A 20,369-nucleotide genomic window follows, 5' to 3' on the forward strand; every position below is an offset into this window, starting at 1 on the left:
AAGACGGGGCAGTCCCCTGTCACAGTGCTGCATTCATTTGATCTAATTTTAGAATATCCATTTAATAGTTTAATAGCTATGTATGAAGCTAATAGCTATGCGATTAATGTGTGGTAATTATGCAAGGCAGTGTATTCAACAGTATAAAAAAAAATAAGCTGGAGATATAAAGGAGTTTACAGTACGCTATGTTGACGTGACATTTTTACTTGGAAGAATATACAGTGTGTATATATATATTACTTGGAAGAATATACAGTGTGTGTATATATATATATATTTTAATGTGATCTCGGGATACAAAGCGTAATAACACAGATTTTTAGAGAAATGTAATTGTTTGATGTTCATTGAGAACAGCTAAGGTGATTGTATTAATGTGTATAATAAGTTAAGACTTTTTAACCTTGATTGGCAACATCCTGAGTTAAAATGATCACTTTAGTTCACAGATTTTGTATTATTATTATTATTGTTTTACAAAAGTATAAATGATCTTCAATCTAAATACATCATGTAAGAAAACAAGATTTATTCTGGTCTTTTTAACTGGACACATCACATTAACTATTCTAGTGACTGGAAGTGTGATGATTTAAAACTAGGCCTTTACTTTGCTATGGATTCAGCCGTCCTATACTCTAGGATAAGAGCAGCACCTGCTGCTAGACCGTATTTCTGTTATTTGAAACTGTGGTTGGTATTTCTTTTGCACTATTTAAGATAATATGAAGAATGAAAATGATGTGACTAAATAATTGTAATCTAACGGCCTATGGCTTGAGAATGTCCAAGCAGTATTTACTGATTTAGAAAGTTCGATGTCACGTTCAATTCCTTGTCATGTTGTTTTTACCTTTCAGTACTTTATTGTATATTATGTCTGTAATACGCAGTTGTAATGAAATATTGTACTTTTCAAAAACACCTCATCCGTGTTGTCCCCCGCGTGACAAGAAAAGCTCAAAAAGAGGATTTAGTCATATCTGTTATGGAATTGGATAATGGCACCACATCGAAGTATTTGATTAGCTTCAGTTTTCTGTAAAGTTTACCCCATTGTACAATGTACATCCTCCTGTATTTAACCCTTGCATTCCAGTTTGAGTTGCCCCTTAAAGAGAATTTCTAATATGTGCTTTATAAAAAAAAAAAGAAAAGTTAAAGACATAGTATCACTTCTAAAATAAATGTTAATATTATATACCGAGCATCAAAAGAAACGTATCACTATTATAACACATTTATTTTTGAAAAAAAAATAAGGTATATAAATGATGGACATTGATGAAATGTTTCTGGTTTCTTTTTAACCACTCGATCATTCATCCTTGACCTTGATACGCTTGAGTGACTGTGACTGAAGCATATACACTTATTACACCTAATTAGTGAGACGGTTGATTGGATACTGGATATGGAGTGATTTCAGCTGTTGAATTGCAAGCTCGAATAAAAGCAATAAAGAAAATCACAGGAAAAAAACAATATGCCACGTCTGTCAAGAGAGCAGCGCCTTCGTGTAATCGGCATGTTGGAGGCTGGACTAGGGCAGCGTACTGTAGCTCGCCGTCTTGCGTGCTTACAGCCAGCAATTTCAAACCTGGCGAGACGGTATAACCAGACACACCCTGTCAATGACAGGACACGAATTGGGAGACCAAGAGTCACAACACCTGCCCAAGATCGACAGATCATTTTGCAGAATCTTCGTGATGTCAGTTGTTAATCAGCACAATAAAAAGTCACTGCACCTGCTCTAAAACAGAGTTTGTCATTTTTCGATCACATCTAGTGAATTTTATCCAAATATAAGTGATAAGTTTCTTTTGATGCTCAGTATATTTAAAGATCAAACCTTGACAGGGTTGGAAATCAGCATGTATCTTACATCACTCCAAACTTTTTTTTTTTTTTAAATAATAATATGTAAGTAAATACCAATAAATAAACAGTATAGCTAATCCTAATATGATGTCATTTTTTTCCTCATACAAAGACATTCTAGATAGCTGTATCAGGGTTTTCTATCTATTTTAAAGTATATAGCATAGAGAAGATGACCAAGTACCAAATTAATGATAATATATTATATACAAGAAGGTTGCCATGTTTTATTTGCATTTACTTTCACATTGCTAATTTGTATTTAATTTAACACAGGTTTATGGGGATACAACAACAAATGAGAAACTTGTCTGTTTTTCTGAAGCAAAGAAATGGTGTTGCTGTATATTCTTTCATTTTACGTTTGAAATGGTGGAAGTGTTACTATAGATATAAAAATTGGATATTAAACACAGGTTCTGCCTACAGTGGACCTAAAATACCCTAAGGCACTGCAGTTAATGAATACATTTGATAGCAAAAGCAGATTATCGCTTTAAGAATAAAAACACAAGTGACTGGATTATACCATGTAATATTTATTGTTTAAATGCTCTGATAAAAGTATATATTTTTTATTATCTTAAAGGGTGGAATCTGTAATTGCTGCTAAACAAAGTGCTTCAGTTATACAGCTTATTTCATGTTTGTGTCAACGGAGTGCTGTTATACTGTGAAATCTCTTTGTCACTAAAAGAAAAAGGTATTACAATATATTTTGCTATGTTACATATCAATGTTTTGATTTTTCTTGTAATGTTTATTGTATGAGATGTTTGTGCAAATTGTATTTTAAATAAAGTATTTTTATGTATTTATTTATTTCATTTTATTTTTTTGTACCAATTGAGTCAAATATATTTTTTATGGTCACCTAAATGTTAACAGAAAACTGTCAGACTTATTAAGATATATTCCAACTTCATCTTTGAAGATTAAAGCTATGGGAAGATGTGTTTTAACAAAATAAATAAATAAATGCAGAACAAAACAGAAAATCTGTGCAAGTCTGGATTGTTAGAGTATGCGATTTTCCCATCACATCTTTTCATCACATAGCCTTTTCTAATGGTATGTACACCAAATACAATATGAGCAGAGGACACTGTAGTTCTGAATCACATGTCCAAGTAATTTATATATAAAAAGACATTTATACAGTTTCCCTGTCTGACTACTGCTACTGTAGTCATGATATGGGTAGATGGTAAATGATCATGTCAGCAAAGCTCTGGTGCTGTATGTTGATCCTCAATTGACCTCCTGCTGTAAGTATACTTTCATCCCTTACAGTGACAGGTTTGTCCATAAACCCACTACACTACCTACCCTCCTGTCTTCAGAGACAACATTTCTATTAAGTGTTCACTTTGAAAGCGCTTGTGTCAAGTGCATAATTAAACAATTCAGCAGTTAAAATAGGTAAGCTTATCCTGAGTTCACTATGGCCGATATAACCACAAAGATGGGTCAATTTTCTGTTGAACCAGATGATAATTATTTGTTTATTTATTTAGCAGATGCCTTTATCCAAGGAGACTTACAGAGAATAAAGTGTGTGAACTGTACATCAGCTGCAGTCACTTACAACTACGTCTCACCCGAAAGACAGAGCACAAGTGACTTGCTCAGGGTCACACAATGAGTCAGTGGCTGAGGGGGGATTTGAACCGGGGACCTCCTGGTTACAAGCCCTTTAACCACTGGACCACACAGCCTAGACTACTGCAACTCCTTCCTGGCTGGCCTCCCTGCGTCCGCCACCCATCCGCTCCAGCTCATCCAGAACTCTGCTGCCCGCCTGGTGTTCTCTCTGCCTCGCTTCGCTCATGCTACTCCACTACTCCGCTCGCTCCACTGGCTCCTGATCACCACTCGCATCCAGTTCAAGACTCTTGTACTAGCCTACAGATGCCTTGACCAGACTGCACCCAGCTACCTCCAGACCCTCATCTCTCCCTACACCCCCACTCGACCTCCCCGCTCCGCCTGCACTAGAAGACTAGCTCTACCTCCGCTACGCTCCCCTGCCTCCAGAGCCCGCTCCTTCTCCACCCTTGCTCCGCAGTGGTGGAATGACCTTCCTACAGATGTCAGGACTGCCCAGTCCCTGACCACATTCCGGCGCCTCCTTAAGACTCACCTCTTCAAAGAGCACCTGTAGAACTCCTCTGTTTGTATCCTGGGACACTATCACCCTTCATGTAAATGTGCTTTATTTTGCTCTTATCTGCCCCCTATTTTACTGCATTTAATCCTGTACTTCAGAATACTGTAATCTGCCAAGTGTTTAACCTGTAGTACTTTGTATTTAATCATATCCTGATGTAACTATCACTATTGAATCATATCCTGATGTAACTATCACTATTATCTGCTGTATTATTGAATTGTGGTTTGTCACACTTGTACTTTGCTTGAACAAAAGTTATTGTATTTCTTGCTCTTATTGTATTACTTGTATTGTAACACTTGAAATGTATTTGCTTACGATTGTAAGTCGCCCTGGATAAGGGCATCTGCTAAGAAATAAATAATAATAATAATAATAATAATAACCACTGGACCACACAGCCACCTGTATTTTAATAATATACAGTATGACCTGTAATGTAAAATTCAAATAAACAAGAAGTCTTGTCTTCAGTTTAAGGTATGTATGATATTCTTCAAAATACAATATTCTTTCAGATTTTGTTTCATTTTTTTTATTTTTTTTATTTAGGTATATGCATTACTGCACTTACAGAAAAGCACAAGAAATATTTAATGTCTATATCTATTTGTCTTCCTGGAAAATATGCTAAAGGTTGCCTTTCTAAGTAGAGCTGGAAATATCTGCTAACCTGCTGTCTATAGACAGGTGGGTTAACATCACCATCACAACCGTTATAAATAATCAGATTGCTCTGTTTCATTATGTCATTATAAACTCCTGCTTTTGATTTCAGTAGTGTATGAAATGAAACTATCTTGCACAATGCTTCACAATGGGCCTCAGTGCACAGCGCAACATGAATATGATTCTCACCTCACTTTCTCACAATCAGCCTTGTGGATTTATTAGTCAGCATGGAATATAATAATCTAAGCATAAACAATAGAGAATCATACAGAATACACTTAATAGGTTACCCATCAAAAAATACTGCAGCATTATATAGCAAAGACACAGTAGTTTATAATAGTTCTCTTTCAGTACTGCAGATCGGTAAATGAGGCTTGGGTATTCTGTGCCTTTTTCAGTATAAGACATTATTTCATTAAATGATTTAATTAATGACCTCATCTTTATTTAAAGCTACTTTGTGTTCAAAGAGTTAAGTGCTGATGGCAGAAGGGTTTCATGATTCACAAGGCTACAGTGAATGGCATGTGACAGCTTTTTTGCAACATTTGCTATTACACAATGGCATCATGCATTACATATGACAATGTATCTCAATCACAAGATTCTTCCTGGGAAGTGTGGGAAAAAGTGACAGTTCAGATACAAGTCTAAGTCATATAGATGATTGTTGAAATGCCTATATTTTGGGAAAAAATACAATTCCTTAGTCATTACTTACATGGACAAACTGCACTTGCAGGCACTGATGAATATAGGTTTGCCTATCCAGTAGGTGCAATGTTTCCACTGAATATGAGGACACTAATCTAGCAGAAGGGCATGTGAAATACCAAGGTCGGTGAGCTTGCTGGGGATTTCATTCTATCATAGGAGACGCTGCAGAAGCCTCCATTAGAAACATTTGCAAGGCTGGAGCATTTTGATGAGCTAAGCATACAGTATCTGGCATGTCCCACTCCTCTGCAGCCTTACCTTTCACCCCAGCAAACATTCTGTCTGATTAATACTCTATACTGTTACCAAAGATTAGATTGCACCAAATAATCATTTGCATGTTCTGGTCTGTAATTTATACATTGAAAGACATAAGCAGCCTGCCATAGCAACCCTTATCTAATCACTATATATATATATATATATATATATATATATATATATATATATATATATATATATATATATGAATGAAGGCTATATTTGCATCCTGAGCCATTTGAAAAAATGGCATAATACTGCAGTAGTGATGTCAAAATGGCATATTTGTCTAGAAGATAGTACTTGACCTTTGACCCATATTTGACTCCTATGCACCCCAACCACTTTCAAACAAAATGTCTTGTTTTAAATCACTCGACAACACCTACAATTTGTGGTTTTTAGGCACTTTCAACAAATCTGTCTCTGTGAGGATTTACAATCATCCTCCACCAAAGGCAGCAGCAACCAAGCGACAAATAATCTTCGACTCCACAGCGACTAAAAAATAAAATAAAAAGCATACCCCATTGAAACACCTTTTCCTTAAAAATACGTTTTTTTTGCAGTTCATTATCTACCCAGTTTAATTCACAGTTCCTGAATTATCAAAAATAAATTATATTTAAGATTCTTTAACATTGACTTAATTTAAGTTATTATTATTCATTAAATTCACTTACAATTTGAACCTTAACACCCGTTTATTGTCTTTTTTTTATCACAGATAATATCCATGTATTGCAAAAAAGAATTGATGGGCTTCAGTGAGTTAAAAGAAATTAATTCCATCTCTGGTTCCTGTGACAGTTTATAAACTACTCTAATGGTCTCTTAGTTCATGATGTCACATAAACCCTAGATGGAATTATTTTCCTGTAACTCACTGAAGCCCATCTATTATTCTCTCTCTCTCTCTCTCTCTCTCTCTCTCTGTCTCTCTGTCTCTCTCTCTCTGGATACTTCTAAAGATATCTTGCAGTTTGGATGTTGGTCTTTTAATATAGGGTGAACAAAAGAGCACTGAAAGTATTGTTTTGAGTCTAATACCATAACAAAACTGATAACATCATATATGAAACATCTACTGTTGCTGCTTTAACAAAAAACATCCCATACTCGAAGAGCTTAAACAAGGAACCGGGTTCATCTAGTCATTTTTAGCATACCACATATCCGACCATTGATAGAAAAAATGATAACATAAGGTTTTTTGCTGAAAAACTAAGAAAGACCAGAAGAATAAACTTCCCAGCCACAGATAACACTGCTTTTGTCAGCTTAAAACTCTCTGCATGAATCAGTTTAAGCATACAGTAGCCAAAGCATTGTTATCTCCTTTAGGGATGCATATCGCCACCAGCGAATACTCTAAAACACTTTTTTTTTTTTTTTTAACAAGGGTCAAATTTATTGTATTTTGTTCTGACCCTTTGACCTTGTTGTCAAGATTCCCCTGGTAACCCTAGGGCTGAATTTTAATTTTGGTGCAGCCATCATAGAAGCAACTTTTAAAAAGTATCAAATAACAACTGCTATGATGAGACAGCTATGATACCAAAAACCATGAGCTATTTTCTTGTGAGCTTGTGTTTGTTTTGTTATTTGGTACTTGTTTAAAACCGCTATCAGGATACATGCAATACTAAAAGAGATAGCCTTATTCGCGTTAACAACCACTCTGTAGTTATTCACTTTCATAAATTACAATTTAATCTCTTTTTTTTTTTGCCGCATTTCTGCTTTCTGACAGACCATAAACCAAAGTCTGTACAAAGAAAATATCTTATTAAAAAAAAAAAAAGAAAATTACGCAGATTCCTTTTCCTTGCCAAATATGATGACAACCTTCACATAAAAGCTTAAGAAAAAAAACAAACTCAATAAGCCCCGATGATCTGCACAACCATGTTCACAGAGCAGTAACCCTGAAACCCACAAAAATCACATGGCTTGGATTTCCGTTTTGACACATTTTGTCTGCATGCAAAGCGAGGTATGATTTTACAAGTCTGTAACTCGCGCCAGTGATGCTGATTAGGTATCCACTATTCTCCCAAAATGACTCTCAGAAGACTAATTAAACAAAACAGCAACGACAATTATATTTTGGAAGACAGGCGTAAAAGTAGTCTATATCCTGCATTCTCAGTCAATAGCGAAACAGACAATAAACGACTTCAGACGCTTGTAACAACACTTGGGACTTTGCCAAGGGGACGCAAACAGGTGAGCTTTTTACTTCTGCAAAAAAGTTAGTAGCGTAATTACGAATCTACTGCGCTACATAAATAATAATAATAAAAAGGAATAGCCAGAAAATATACAGTTACAGGATATAAGATTAGCTTTTTTAATTGTACAAATGTTTTTTTTTTTAATTGAAACAGAATGTAGAACTATTGGGATAGTAGCAAATTCGCCTAATTTGTTAAATGTTCAAGCTATGCTTATGATTTGACTATTATATTTGTATTGAATACATTTTTTCCCCCCAAACATGCACATGCTTACATTATACAGTTCCCAGTTAACTTACTCCTGATGCTTAGTGAACAGGTAGTAGGTTATAATGAAGTAGGGGTGTCTGCATAAATATTCAAGTATCTTCTTGTTACATTTTAAAATCAAAAGTTTAACAATGAAACATAAATCTTATTCAACAGATTACATTGTAGTTTTTTTTTACTGATTGTTTGAAAATATACGTTTAATTTGGATATACTAAAATAAACTTTACAGTGTAAAATATGTAATATTAAGATGTTTTTTTAAAATCAGCTGTGCAAGAGTTATGTTTAAGTTCTATTAATTTTGTTTTCTTTTTTCATGAAAAATGTATAAAAATGCTGCAGCTTGTCAAAAGCGTGCATTAGCAATGTCCAAATAAACCCTTTGGACATTGAATGTGTATCCTGTTATTGTTAACAGTAGCAGATTAACAGGTAGGCAGTGTGTTAACCTGCACCACACCAATTAAACTGGGCACCTAATTAAACTGGTTTCCTTTCAGCTGACTCTATGTCGATCAAACTCGCTGGTGGATTACACTGACTCCCCAAGGTAAATAAAAATTATTCCTTGCTATGGATGCAGTAATCAGTTTATGACATGTATTGAACTAATGTTAACTCTGAAAACAAATGGGATGAGGAGTTGGGGAGCATTTTTTTCTTTCACCTATAGCCCATTTGAGTTTCTTTTTGTTTCACAGGGCAACCATTGTTTTAGAAAAACAAGACAATGAAACGTTTGGATTTGAAATTCAGGTAAGGACATTTCCGAACAAACTGATAAATCATATTGATTCTTCCTATTGTAGGCCTACTTCTGACAGTACAATAATAGTCTATAATTAGTTTAATTATTATTATATGTTACTTATGTCATATATTTCTTTCTGCAGACATATGGTTTACAACATCAGGATAGCAATTCTCTGGAAATGTGCACCTTCATTCGTAAAGTATATGAAGGCAGCCCAGCTGAGGCTGCAGGGCTGACAACTGGTAACTAACCCATTTACACTTCCTCTTACACCTCAGCCTTGTGTTGCTTTTCTCATGCATTCTGCTGCCCACACAAGCTGTTTTAGAAAGCAACCTCTGTAGCCACAGCTCACTCTCTCCCCCTCTGTTCGGTAGGTGACATTATAGTAAGCATCAACGGCATCAGATCGGAAGGGTTCTCACACCAGCACACTGTGGACCTGATAAAAGCCTCTAGTAACTGTTTAAGGTATGTATCCCTTTTAAAAAAAAAACATTTCAGTGGGTAAAACAGTGAAATACGACATCGAAAACATTCACTCCATCCATATAGAATGGCATGCTTTCTAAATTGTAAGCAATACCCATGCCTTAGTTATAGGTCCAATTTTACCCTGTAGCACCATTCATTTGGTCTAATATTATATCACACCTATTGATGTACATATAGTTCAAGTACAACACTATATATATATGTGTATAAAAGTATAAATTGTTGCTTTGTGGTGCTTAGTGCTATAGGACACTTCCTGGGTTGCAAATAAAAAGAAAAGAAAAAACCAAAGCAGCAAACAAAAATAACTTCAACACACGTACTGTGTGCTAATAACAGGTAAGGGATGTTTCTTTAAAACATGGGTTATCCCTCCTTCAAAGGATAACCATTGCAATGTTTATTTTCTCATATTTCTCAGCTGCTTTAAGAAAGAGCCCCTTGAGACCACATGTATGTGATGTGGGTGCCTGCTGAGGAACTGGGCCACATACTCACTGTTGACACAGAGTGTAGACATTGTAAACATTGTAAAAGATCTATAGGTACAGAAATGACCACTATTTATGATTAGATGCATATGAACATGTAAATTAGAACATAACACTGTGCACTATGATAATGTAATGCAAAGTTCACTTTGAGCAGGTCACAAAGTGAACAATGTGTGTCACCTCATCTGTGGCTCCTGTTTACAATCAGTGTGCTTTGTGTACCATTTTCAGGTTGGAGACCATTAATGGAACAACTTTCAAAAGGATTGCACTTGAAGCCAAGCTGCAGTTCTTACAGGTATCTGCCTTTTATTTAACTTAATTTCAACATTTGATTGTGTTAAATCTTGAAATGACCCTCCAAGAAAGAAAGTGGAGACAGATGATGTTATACATGTTATTTAGTAATACAGTATGGTTTATTCATGTTGTTTTTTTTGTTTTAGGCAAGTCTTGTAGAGTACCTGTATAAAACTAACAAGAAACTTTAGTTTAGAAGAAAGAAACTGTGTATTTTGTTTATATTTACCTGTATAATTTGTCTCATTATCTGCCTTTATCTGGTTTTGAGCTTGTCTGGAAAATCCTTTGTGCCAGGACTGATCAGTTCTCCTCATTTCATTAAAATCATGTGACAATGTGAACTTTCAACTCTGCCAGCCCAAACGATGTACTTTACTTAGATTTAGACAGAACATAGGTGTGGCTTACTCTTTAATAAGCTAAAGCTTTTGGATCATTAAAGAAATGCACAAGAAATGTAGGATGTCGAAAGTTTATCATGAGGCCAGTACATTGAGAAAATGATTAACTAAGCTAACCTTTTGCACACAGCAAACCTTGCGAGAGAAATGGATGGAGTTCCGAAAACTGCTGTTACAAGAGCAACACCTCGCTCAGGGTAAGGTGTATTTCTTCTGTGAACCCACAGAACACATCCTGTCTCGTCAGTACGACTTGTGTCTGATAAAAAAATAAAAGTTCTAATGCATGCATATAAGTAATGCAAAGAAAATGGGAGACATATTCTGAGAAGGACAGAGTTCTGTCAGTTATGCTAACTGGAAGCTCCTCTCACTCTGAACTTGTTAAGTACAGTCTGGAGAAAACTTTGCAGCAGATCTTTGGTGTAAGTAGGAGGTGAGAAGTCTGCTGCTTTGAGCTTTTCAGTATTTCCTTATTATCTGCACAACCCAACATCGAAAGTAGTGTGTTGAAATCTTTCTTACAGTAGAAACACACTTTATTTGAATTGAACACTGTTGCGTTCATAATACCTTCATAAAGGCTACATAACACTGTATACTATTCATAACATACATCATTTAAAGTTCAACGTAACAAGAGCCATAACCTTTTTTTTCCCTTTTTTTTTAATTGGCACTATTAACCAAACCCATTTTGCAGCTCCCATAGCTTCTGTTTACTATTATAAGAGTAACCTCAAATATGATTCAATTACATAATAAAAAATTATTTTTAGGTCTGCCTAAAATTAAAAAAAGCTCCTTACTTGACTATTTACTAAGTATGTATTACTTAGTAGGATCTTCAGAGATACTGTAGTATGACTAAAATGAGCTTGCCTTCCGTACTGCAGCTTTCTTAGCCCATGAGTCTATTCCAGTGCACATTAGTGGTCCAACCAAAATAATTTAACTGATGACTAATGAATACAAATATTGCTCCCTAGTTTTACGCAAAGTTTAACAAAAGCTTTTGGTCTTGAATTAAAAAAAAAATACTAACAACTTAGGAATGTATTAATTAGCAAAAGCAACTGTAACTCGCTAAAGTTCTTTGGCCAGAAATAACTAATTGCTGATTTAGGATGCCAACTTGTTAATCCTTGTGGTTTTGTTTGGACATTGAATTTTAATAGTTAAACATCAACCCATGTTGCTTGTTTATACACCTAAAAAGAAAGACTCCAACTAATTTGCTTTATTGACTTTGTAGGAAACCTAAATGAATGTAATCCCCAAGACACACTGGATTCCCTTTCCTCTCTCACACTTACTGTTGGTGCTGGCAGTGCTACGTTCTCCCCAGCTCTGCGAGTCAAGCACAGGTTTTCAAGTGACAGCAGCTGTAAGAGCCAGCTGAGTGTCATGACAGATGACAGTGATGACCTGCAATATGTATTTGAGGAATTGGCAACAAGCCCCTGTAGGCGTGCAAGCGTGGATGATGAATGCTTCTTACCCAGGGACAGTAATGCAATGGGGGTGAAGGCTTCAGTGACCAGAACCAGCAGTATTAGCCTGGCAAGCAGTAACAGTGGGTCAGGGTCACCTTCATGGGACATGCCGGGTAATGCAGGTTTGTTTGGGACTCTTCCAAGGAAAACAAAACGAGGAAGTGTCAGGAAACGTCTTTTGAAGTTCATCCCAGGTTTAAACCACTCAGTGGAGGAGGAAGAAACCCTTTAATGTTATAGTAACTTTTTTTTAGTACAACAGTAGAAGCACATGAAGCATTAGGGACAAGAGCATTAAAAGAAAACATTTGTTTAATATGTATATGTCATATTATATTACCAAATTATATATATATATATATATATATATATATATATATATATATATATATATATATATATATATATATATATATATGCGCAAAGGCATGTGATTGAAATACTTTGGAATGAAAAGGAAAGCAAATATTTCTGCTTTGAAGGCTTAGCTGTCTGAACTTGCAAAAACAAAATAAATGTCTTGATTTAACCAATGTTGCAGTTGTGCAGCCTGATAGGGTGTCCCTCATTGTGCATTTAAACTGAGTAAAAGTGTTAGGAAACTACTTTTTTTAATGCATTCAATCCTGTTTCTACTACTTAAACTTTTGAGCATTTTGAATGAAAGTTATATTAATTCCTAATATGACATTTGAGTCGTGACACATTGATCATTTGAGTCATGACTCATTGATCATTTGAGTCATGACACATTGATCGTATGTCTTCTGATATATGGGTCTTAAAGACTGAAGAACGCCATTGCCTGGGAGCTTGCAATACAAATTATGGGTAGTTTAATCTGACAGGTGAATGAGATGATCTAGATTATGTAAAAATATTCCAATGTTGTGGTCTCTGGGACAATACAAGTTGAATGGAAGGGCGCACACTTGGAGGGTAATGTAGTCAGATGTCAGCCAGTGCAATCAGATAATACTATTCACACAGGAAGGGAGGGGTAACTGAAATGTAGCATATCTCCATTAAAAGACTAGCATTGTAGCACATCAGCAACAGCATATTTTAAGCAAAGCATGCTTTTATTGCCACAAGGATTTAGTTTAGTGTAACATTTGTGCTGCTGATATTTGTATTTCTTGTGCTGTTAAACATTGCTTACAGATTACATTACTGCACCTAGAATGTTCTCTGGACAAAAACCAGGAAAATGTATTTCTAACTGCTTTTCTAACAGCTGCTAATTAAAAAACAGAAGCATTTAAAGGTTCTACATTAAGGGAGGCAATACATTTATGTAGTTTGTATGTTAAAAAAAGAAAAGCTAATTATGTTTTTCTTTATGGATGGTTTTGAAATCCAGTAACATTTTGCATTATGTGTCTAATTGCATTGTAATTAAACAGTAATTGCACATCTGGTAATTACACAACCACATGTGTTAATACAGGGTAATTACAAAATATCTGCCTACAAATGTCTGCATTCATTTTGTAATAAACAGGTAGTTATGCTGTAAACTACATAGCCAAGTGTGTAAATACTGTGATATTATAGTTTAATAAAGAGACACTTCATGTAAAAAGTTACCTCAAATGCCCATTGTAAAGGGCAGCATTTACTGGTATGTTAAAATATACAGTTTTATACTTTAACAACTAGGATGGAAAACAGCACCTTGACTGCTTTAATGACTGTAACCACAAACAAATTATCAACGTTCTGAACCACGCATATGTGAGCTGATTAAAAACAGGATGTGGGTGTTTAAGTTGCATACAGAGTTTCATATTTTTTTTTTCCAGAAACACAGTCGTGTCTTTAACAGTCTTTAAATGTATATTTTATAATATAAACCGTCGACTAGAATGTATACTTGTGTCCAAGGTATTCATCTGTAAAATAGTAAATGTTTCTGAAATGTACTGTGCATTGTTTAATTTTATTTCAGTTACCACCAAACAATTATGTAAATTTTACAGAAAAAAATCTGGTGGTGCAAACATTAAACACATGGTAGACTGTTGCCAGGGCCAGCATTAAAAAATTGGTAACACTTTATGGTAACTGACTAACACTATGAAGTCACATGAGTAATTGCAGGTAATTAATAGTAGTATTATAAAATGTAAACAGTGTAAATACGTTTTGTTTATTCTGAGGTCATCTCTTCTGTATTGACATTTGTTTTCAATGCCAAATTATAGCTCCTGACAAGGCCAGAATATTATGAATGGAAACAGCAGTGTTTTTGGTAAGAGGATATCAACTGTGAATTAGAAAATGAGTCATATGTGAAACAAAATCAGTCCTCTGCCCTGAAATGCTTGTAATCATTCAGGAAATCTGAAACGGTTAATTTTTTACATCTGTGTGGTTTTTCTTTGCAAGACTTACCGGCACATCACTTTGCATTGCTGATTAAATGACTAGGCATGTACCAAGAAAACGTAGCTGTAGGGATTTTTCAAATACTTATCTATATTAAACTTTTCAGCTTTTACCATTAGGATTTGTTTTTAAACAGGCCATTCCTGTTCATAACAAGTGGCAGTACCTTTTGGAATAGAAGAGTATCTTTACCGGGTACTGGTGAGCACATCTCAAGCATTGTGTATGCTAATACAAAGACTTAGGCTCAACCTCCATATGAACATAAGAAAGTTTAAGAACGAGAGGAGGCCATTTGGCCCATCTAAGCTCGGCCAGTTCCTAGTAGCTGATTGATCTCAGAACTTTCTTAAGCTGGGTCTTAAAGGACCCAAGTGTTTCTGCCTCAACAACATGACAAAGTAGCCATCCCATACCCTGACCACTGTGTCCAATGGTCCTGGTTTCTGTACTGCGCTTAAATTAATGATTTGGGTTAAATATGTCAACTCCTTTTAAGATTTTAAAGACTTTACTCATGCCCCCCACCCCCGATTCTTTCATACTTTCTTCGTAGTTTAGTACTTTAAATCCTGGATTAAGTCTGGTCACTCTTCTTTGTACTTACAAGGATACAGGACTAAACCTGATCACACTGGAGCGATTCAAACCAAACAATACAGAACCACTAGTATTTCCCTGTTCTCTGATGAACATTCAGTCTAACTCTTTTGGTTAATTAAGTGATTAGTGAATGTAAACACACACTTTTGATGCTTCTGCTAATGTAGTGGTGTGCTCAGCGGATCTCCTTCTGTGCCTGGTAGTGTTATTGCATTGTCCCATAAAATAGAGAAAGTATTCAGTATAAATAAACTTGACCAGAACTCTTGCAAATAAGACCATTGTCTGTTTTATAGGAAGTGAAGGTCATTAAGAATATCTGTCTGTCCAGTGTCAAGCCTCTCATTAACTACCAGACTGCAACTGTGGTACATACTATTGCACTAACTACAGCTAACACTGAAAAGCAACTGTATTATTGATAAAACGTATGATAAAGAAAATGTATAGACTGAGACGTAAAAATATAAGAAACATAAATATAAGAAACTTTTTCATACAGGTTTCTTCTTCATGACAGCCTCACTTCACACAAACTGGAGACTGCCCGAAACAAACCTTTCTCCTGGTTTAAATAATTGCCTGCTAATTGCAGGCAGGTGATAATTATTACAGATTGGAGGCAGGTGACTCTCATCCTGGTTCCCTCCTGTGGCATTCTGGGGGATGTAGTCTTTTGTAACCCCTCCTGGACTACATTTCTTTTTCTCTTTCCCAGTCTTTCACAATATATATATATATATATATATATATATATATATATATATATATATATATATATATATATATATACACAATGCAAACCCAAAATATGAATGCAACTAGCTTCAACAATATAAACAAGCTTCTTCTGCTATATCTGCAAGATCACTATAAATACAGCCTCTTTTCAAGCCAACCACATCATTGTATCAACCGTTCTAAACTACACAGAAATACTACCAACAGTTTCCATTGCTTTAAACAACAGAACGCAGAGCAGCATATATGGGTGTAAAGCTGTTTTTCCTTTTAAAATGTAAGACAAAAAGCTCTAATGGAAGTGCTTGTTTTGCAGGCAGATATGTGCCACAGCTGCTGCTGCCAGGAGACAGGAAAAAAACAATAATTTGGGTATTTCAACAGATAGACTATAATGCCTGAACTTCTGAAATAACTAAGCTTAATTGGGTAAAGTATACTTTAAGAAATAAAAAATATCCCTGATTACTATTGAGACTAACAGCTTTTTCACTTTTTTTAATTTGACTATGTGGCGGAGTGTCCCGCCCCTATTTATTATTATTTGTATTTTTGTTTGCGGCGCGGGTAAAAGCGCCGCGTCTTTTGTTATTATATTTAAAAACCCCGTGAGGATGCATGGCTGATCAGCTACTGATTATTTAACTAGCTGACAGTCATGCATCCTTACCAAACGCGTGCAGACTCTGGCCGGGGGATAATAAGATAATTACCAACTAGTTAAATCCCTCGGCCAGAGTATATAAACCAGCAGCACTCTGCACTCGGGGTTGAGAGTGTAGAGGAGAGTACGGGAGAGCGGAGAGAGAAAAAGCAACATTAACAAAACAATTGCTAAGACGTGCTGGATTTCCCAGCACATCACTTACTTGTTTGTTTGTTCATTCGTTTGGCCCTTGTGCCCTTTTGTTTTGTGTTGTGTTAATTTGTTTAATATTTTGTTTATTAAATACGCTGAGTGCACTAACACTCAGCTTCAACCGCCCATCCACTGTTTGGTTTGAGTTACTTCCTGGTCCGTGACGTCATCCACATCACCACTGCGAGCCAGACTGCCACATATGGTGTCCTGCGTGGGACAAACAACGCCTCCAACAGCCGGACCAGGATTGAAAAGTGCGTTTTTTTTGTTTGTTCGTTTTTTTTTTCAAATTAAAAATGGGGAAAAGTAGCCGGAGGAGAAAGCAGCAGCAGCAGCAACAACAGCAGCAGGAGGCGCAGCAACATCAGCCTTACCTTGCCACACTGGATATCTGCCTCACCTGCCTGAAGGGTGAGGAGTGGTGCTTCGCGGTTGGTGAGGTTGGGCACGTGGCACCAGACCAACCCCCTCCATGGCAGGAGAAAGAGGAGCCAGAGCGTCCAGTGAGGGAGGACCTGCATCCTCCAAAGAGGACGAATGCACTCTCCTCTGAGGGAGTCTGGGACTGGCTGGTGGAGCCGGGGAGGGATTATGAGGAAGCCCTCCCTGCAGTGATCAACCTCCTGTGGGCAAGAGATGGGGAGCGCTGGGAGGCCTGGGAACAGCAACACCACCCAGCTTCCCTCCCAGACATCGCAGCCATGGTGTTCAACTACCTGGCTGCGGATATGGGAGAGACCCTGCTGCTGCCATCTCCAGCATCAGAGGGAGAGGAGCCATCGCTGCCGTCTCCAGCGCCAGAGGGAGAGGAGCCATCGCTGCCGTCTCCAGCGCCAGAGGGAGAGGAGCCCTCGCTGCCGTCTCCAGCGCCAGAGGGAGAGGAGCCATCGCTGCCGTCTCCAGCATCAGAGGGAGAGGAGCCATCGCTACCGTCTCCAGCATCAGAGGGAGAGGAGCCATCGCTACCGTCTCCACCAGCAGAGGGAGAATGCCTGCTGGTTTCGCCTCCACAGCCTGGGGAGGAGCCCGAACGTCCTACGCCCGAGTGGGAGGAGCCCGAACGTCCTACGCCCGAGTGGGAGGAGCCCGAACGTCCTACGCCCGAGTGGGAGGAGCCCGAACGTCCTACGCCCGAGTGGGAGGAGCCCGAACGTCCTACGCCCGAGTGGGAGGAGCCCGAACGTCCTACGCCCAAGAGGGGGGAGTCGGTGCGTCCACAGCCCAAGAGGGAGGAGTCGGTGCGTCCACAGCCCAAGAGGGAGGAGTCGGTGCGTCCACAGCCCAAAGAGGGGGGAGTCGGTGCGTCCATAGCCCAAGAGGTGGAAGTCTGCGCTTCCACAGCCTTAGGACCCAAGCTGCAGTCCCAAGAGCCAGAAGGGGAGGAGTTACAGGCTCAACCCCCTGAATTTTTCTGGGGGGGAGAAGGGCAGGATGCTGGTGTTCCCCAGCAGCCTCTATTTATGCTGCTGAAGGGAGCACGGCACACACCAGCCCAGCCGCCACAGCAGAGGGAGCCAGCACCGCCACAGCCTCCCTCTGAGTGGCCAGCATCCGCCCCATCGCCTCTGCCTCCACCACCACCAGGAGCAGAGCAGCAGGAGCTGCCTCTGTCTCCACCACCACCAGGAGCAGGGCAGCAGGAGCTGCTTCTGTCTCCACCATCACCAGGAGCAGAGCAGCAAGAGCTGCCTCTGCCTCCGCCACCTCCACCAGCAGAGGGTGAATGCCTGCTGGTTCCACATCCACCGTCGTGGGAGGACTGCTTGCCCCTCCCACCTCCACCAGCAGAGGGTGAATGCCTGCTGGTTCCGCCTCCACCGTCGTGGGAGGACTGCTTGCCCCTCCCACCTCCACCAGCAGAGGATGAATGCCTGCTGGTTCTGCCTCAACCGTCATGGGAGGACTGCTTGCCCCTCCCACCTCCACCAGCAGAGGATGAATACCTGCTGGTTCCGCCTCAGCCGCCGTGGGAGGACTGCTTGCCACTCCCAGCTCCACCAGCAGAGGGTGAATACCTGCTGGTTCCGTCTCAGCCGCTGTGGGAGGACTGCTTTCCCCTCCCACCTCCACCAGCAGAGGGTGAATACCTGCTGGTTCCACATCCACCGTCATGGGAAGGACTGCTCCTGCCCTGCCTCGCACCACCCAGGGATGCCTGCCTCGCATCGCCTGGGGCTGCCTGTTCCACATCGCCTGGGGTCGCCAGGGATCCTGCTTCGCCTGGGGTCGCCAGGGATCCTGCTTCGCCTGGGGTCGCCAGGGATCCTGCTTCGCCTGGGGTCGCCAGGGATCCTGCTTCGCCTGGGGTCGCCAGGGATCCTGCTTTGCCTGGGGTCGCCAGGGATCCTGCTTCGCCTGGGGTCACTACACTGTGGTCGGAGCCCCACGGAGGGGAGCTGCCGGCCATGAAGAAAGGGGGGGAGGTCAGGAGACCAGCTCCCCCAGCCGCACTTTCGCGGCCGGAGATCATGTGGTCAGAGCCCCACGAAGGGGAGCTGCCAGCCATGGAAAAGGGGGGGGAGGTCAGGAGACCAGCTCCCCCAGCCGCACTTTCGCGGCAGGAAATACTGTGGCTGGAGCCCCGTGAAGGGCAGCTGTCAGCCATGGAAAAGGGGGGGGAGGTCAGGAGACCAGCTTCCCCAGCCGCACTTTCGCGGCAGGAAATACTGTGGCTGGAGCCCCGTGAAGGGCAGCTGTCAGCCATGAAGAAGGGGGGGGAGGTCAGGAGACCAGCTTCCCCCGCAGCAATTTCGCTGCAGGAGAAAGGGTGGCCAGAGCCCCACGGAGGGGAGCTGTCGGCCATGAAGAAGGGGGGGCAGGTCTGGAGACCACCCCCAAAAATTTTTTGGCCAGAGGAGCTGGCCGGTGCGCGGGCCATTGGAACACTACGGCTGTTTGGGTGGGAGGAGGACATCCCACCGTGGCCGCCACCTTTGGCCCGTTGCTGCCCCTGTTCCTGCGCCGGGACTGCTGACCGGGACTTTGGGGACTAAGGGGGGAGGTGGCCGAAAAGGCCATGTGTGCTGCGCACAAGGGGGGGCATGTGTGGCGGAGTGTCCCGCCCCTATTTATTATTATTTGTATTTTTGTTTGCGGCGCGGGTAAAAGCGCCGCGTCTTTTGTTATTATATTTAAAAACCCTGTGAGGATGCATGGCTGATCAGCTACTGATTATTTAACTAGCTGACAGTCATGCATCCTTACCAAACGCGTGCAGACTCTGGCCGGGGGATAATAAGATAATTACCAACTAGTTAAATCCCTCGGCCAGAGTATATAAACCAGCAGCACTCTGCACTCGGGGTTGAGAGTGTAGAGGAGAGTACGGGAGAGCGGAGAGAGAAAAAGCAACATTAACAAAACAATTGCTAAGACGTGCTGGATTTCCCAGCACATCACTTACTTGTTTGTTTGTTCATTCGTTTGGCCCTTGTGCCCTTTTGTTTTGTGTTGTGTTAATTTGTTTAATATTTTGTTTATTAAATACGCTGAGTGCACTAACACTCAGCTTCAACCGCCCATCCACTGTTTGGTTTGAGTTACTTCCTGGTCCGTGACGTCATCCACATCACCACTGCGAGCCAGACTGCCACAGACTATTAA

The 20,369-nt window shown here is 39.7% G+C and overlaps 1 protein-coding gene across 1 annotated transcript; it reads left to right on the top strand.

Moving 5' to 3' along the window:
• The first annotated feature begins 7,700 nt into the window (after window positions 1-7,700).
• LOC117402958 (cytohesin-interacting protein-like) lies at window positions 7,701-13,946 on the top strand. Its single transcript, XM_034004693.3, has 8 exons — window positions 7,701-7,942; window positions 8,727-8,776; window positions 8,928-8,982; window positions 9,120-9,222; window positions 9,358-9,451; window positions 10,201-10,267; window positions 10,804-10,870; window positions 11,929-13,946. The coding sequence occupies exons 1-8, from the start codon at window positions 7,775-7,777 to the stop codon at window positions 12,399-12,401; spliced, it is 1,077 nt and encodes a 358-aa protein (XP_033860584.3). The 5' UTR covers window positions 7,701-7,774; the 3' UTR covers window positions 12,402-13,946.
• The last annotated feature ends 6,423 nt before the right edge of the window (window positions 13,947-20,369 follow it).

This window comes from Acipenser ruthenus, chromosome 10 (assembly GCF_902713425.1).
Source record: "Acipenser ruthenus chromosome 10, fAciRut3.2 maternal haplotype, whole genome shotgun sequence".
NCBI classification, from domain to species: domain Eukaryota; kingdom Metazoa; phylum Chordata; class Actinopteri; order Acipenseriformes; family Acipenseridae; genus Acipenser; species Acipenser ruthenus.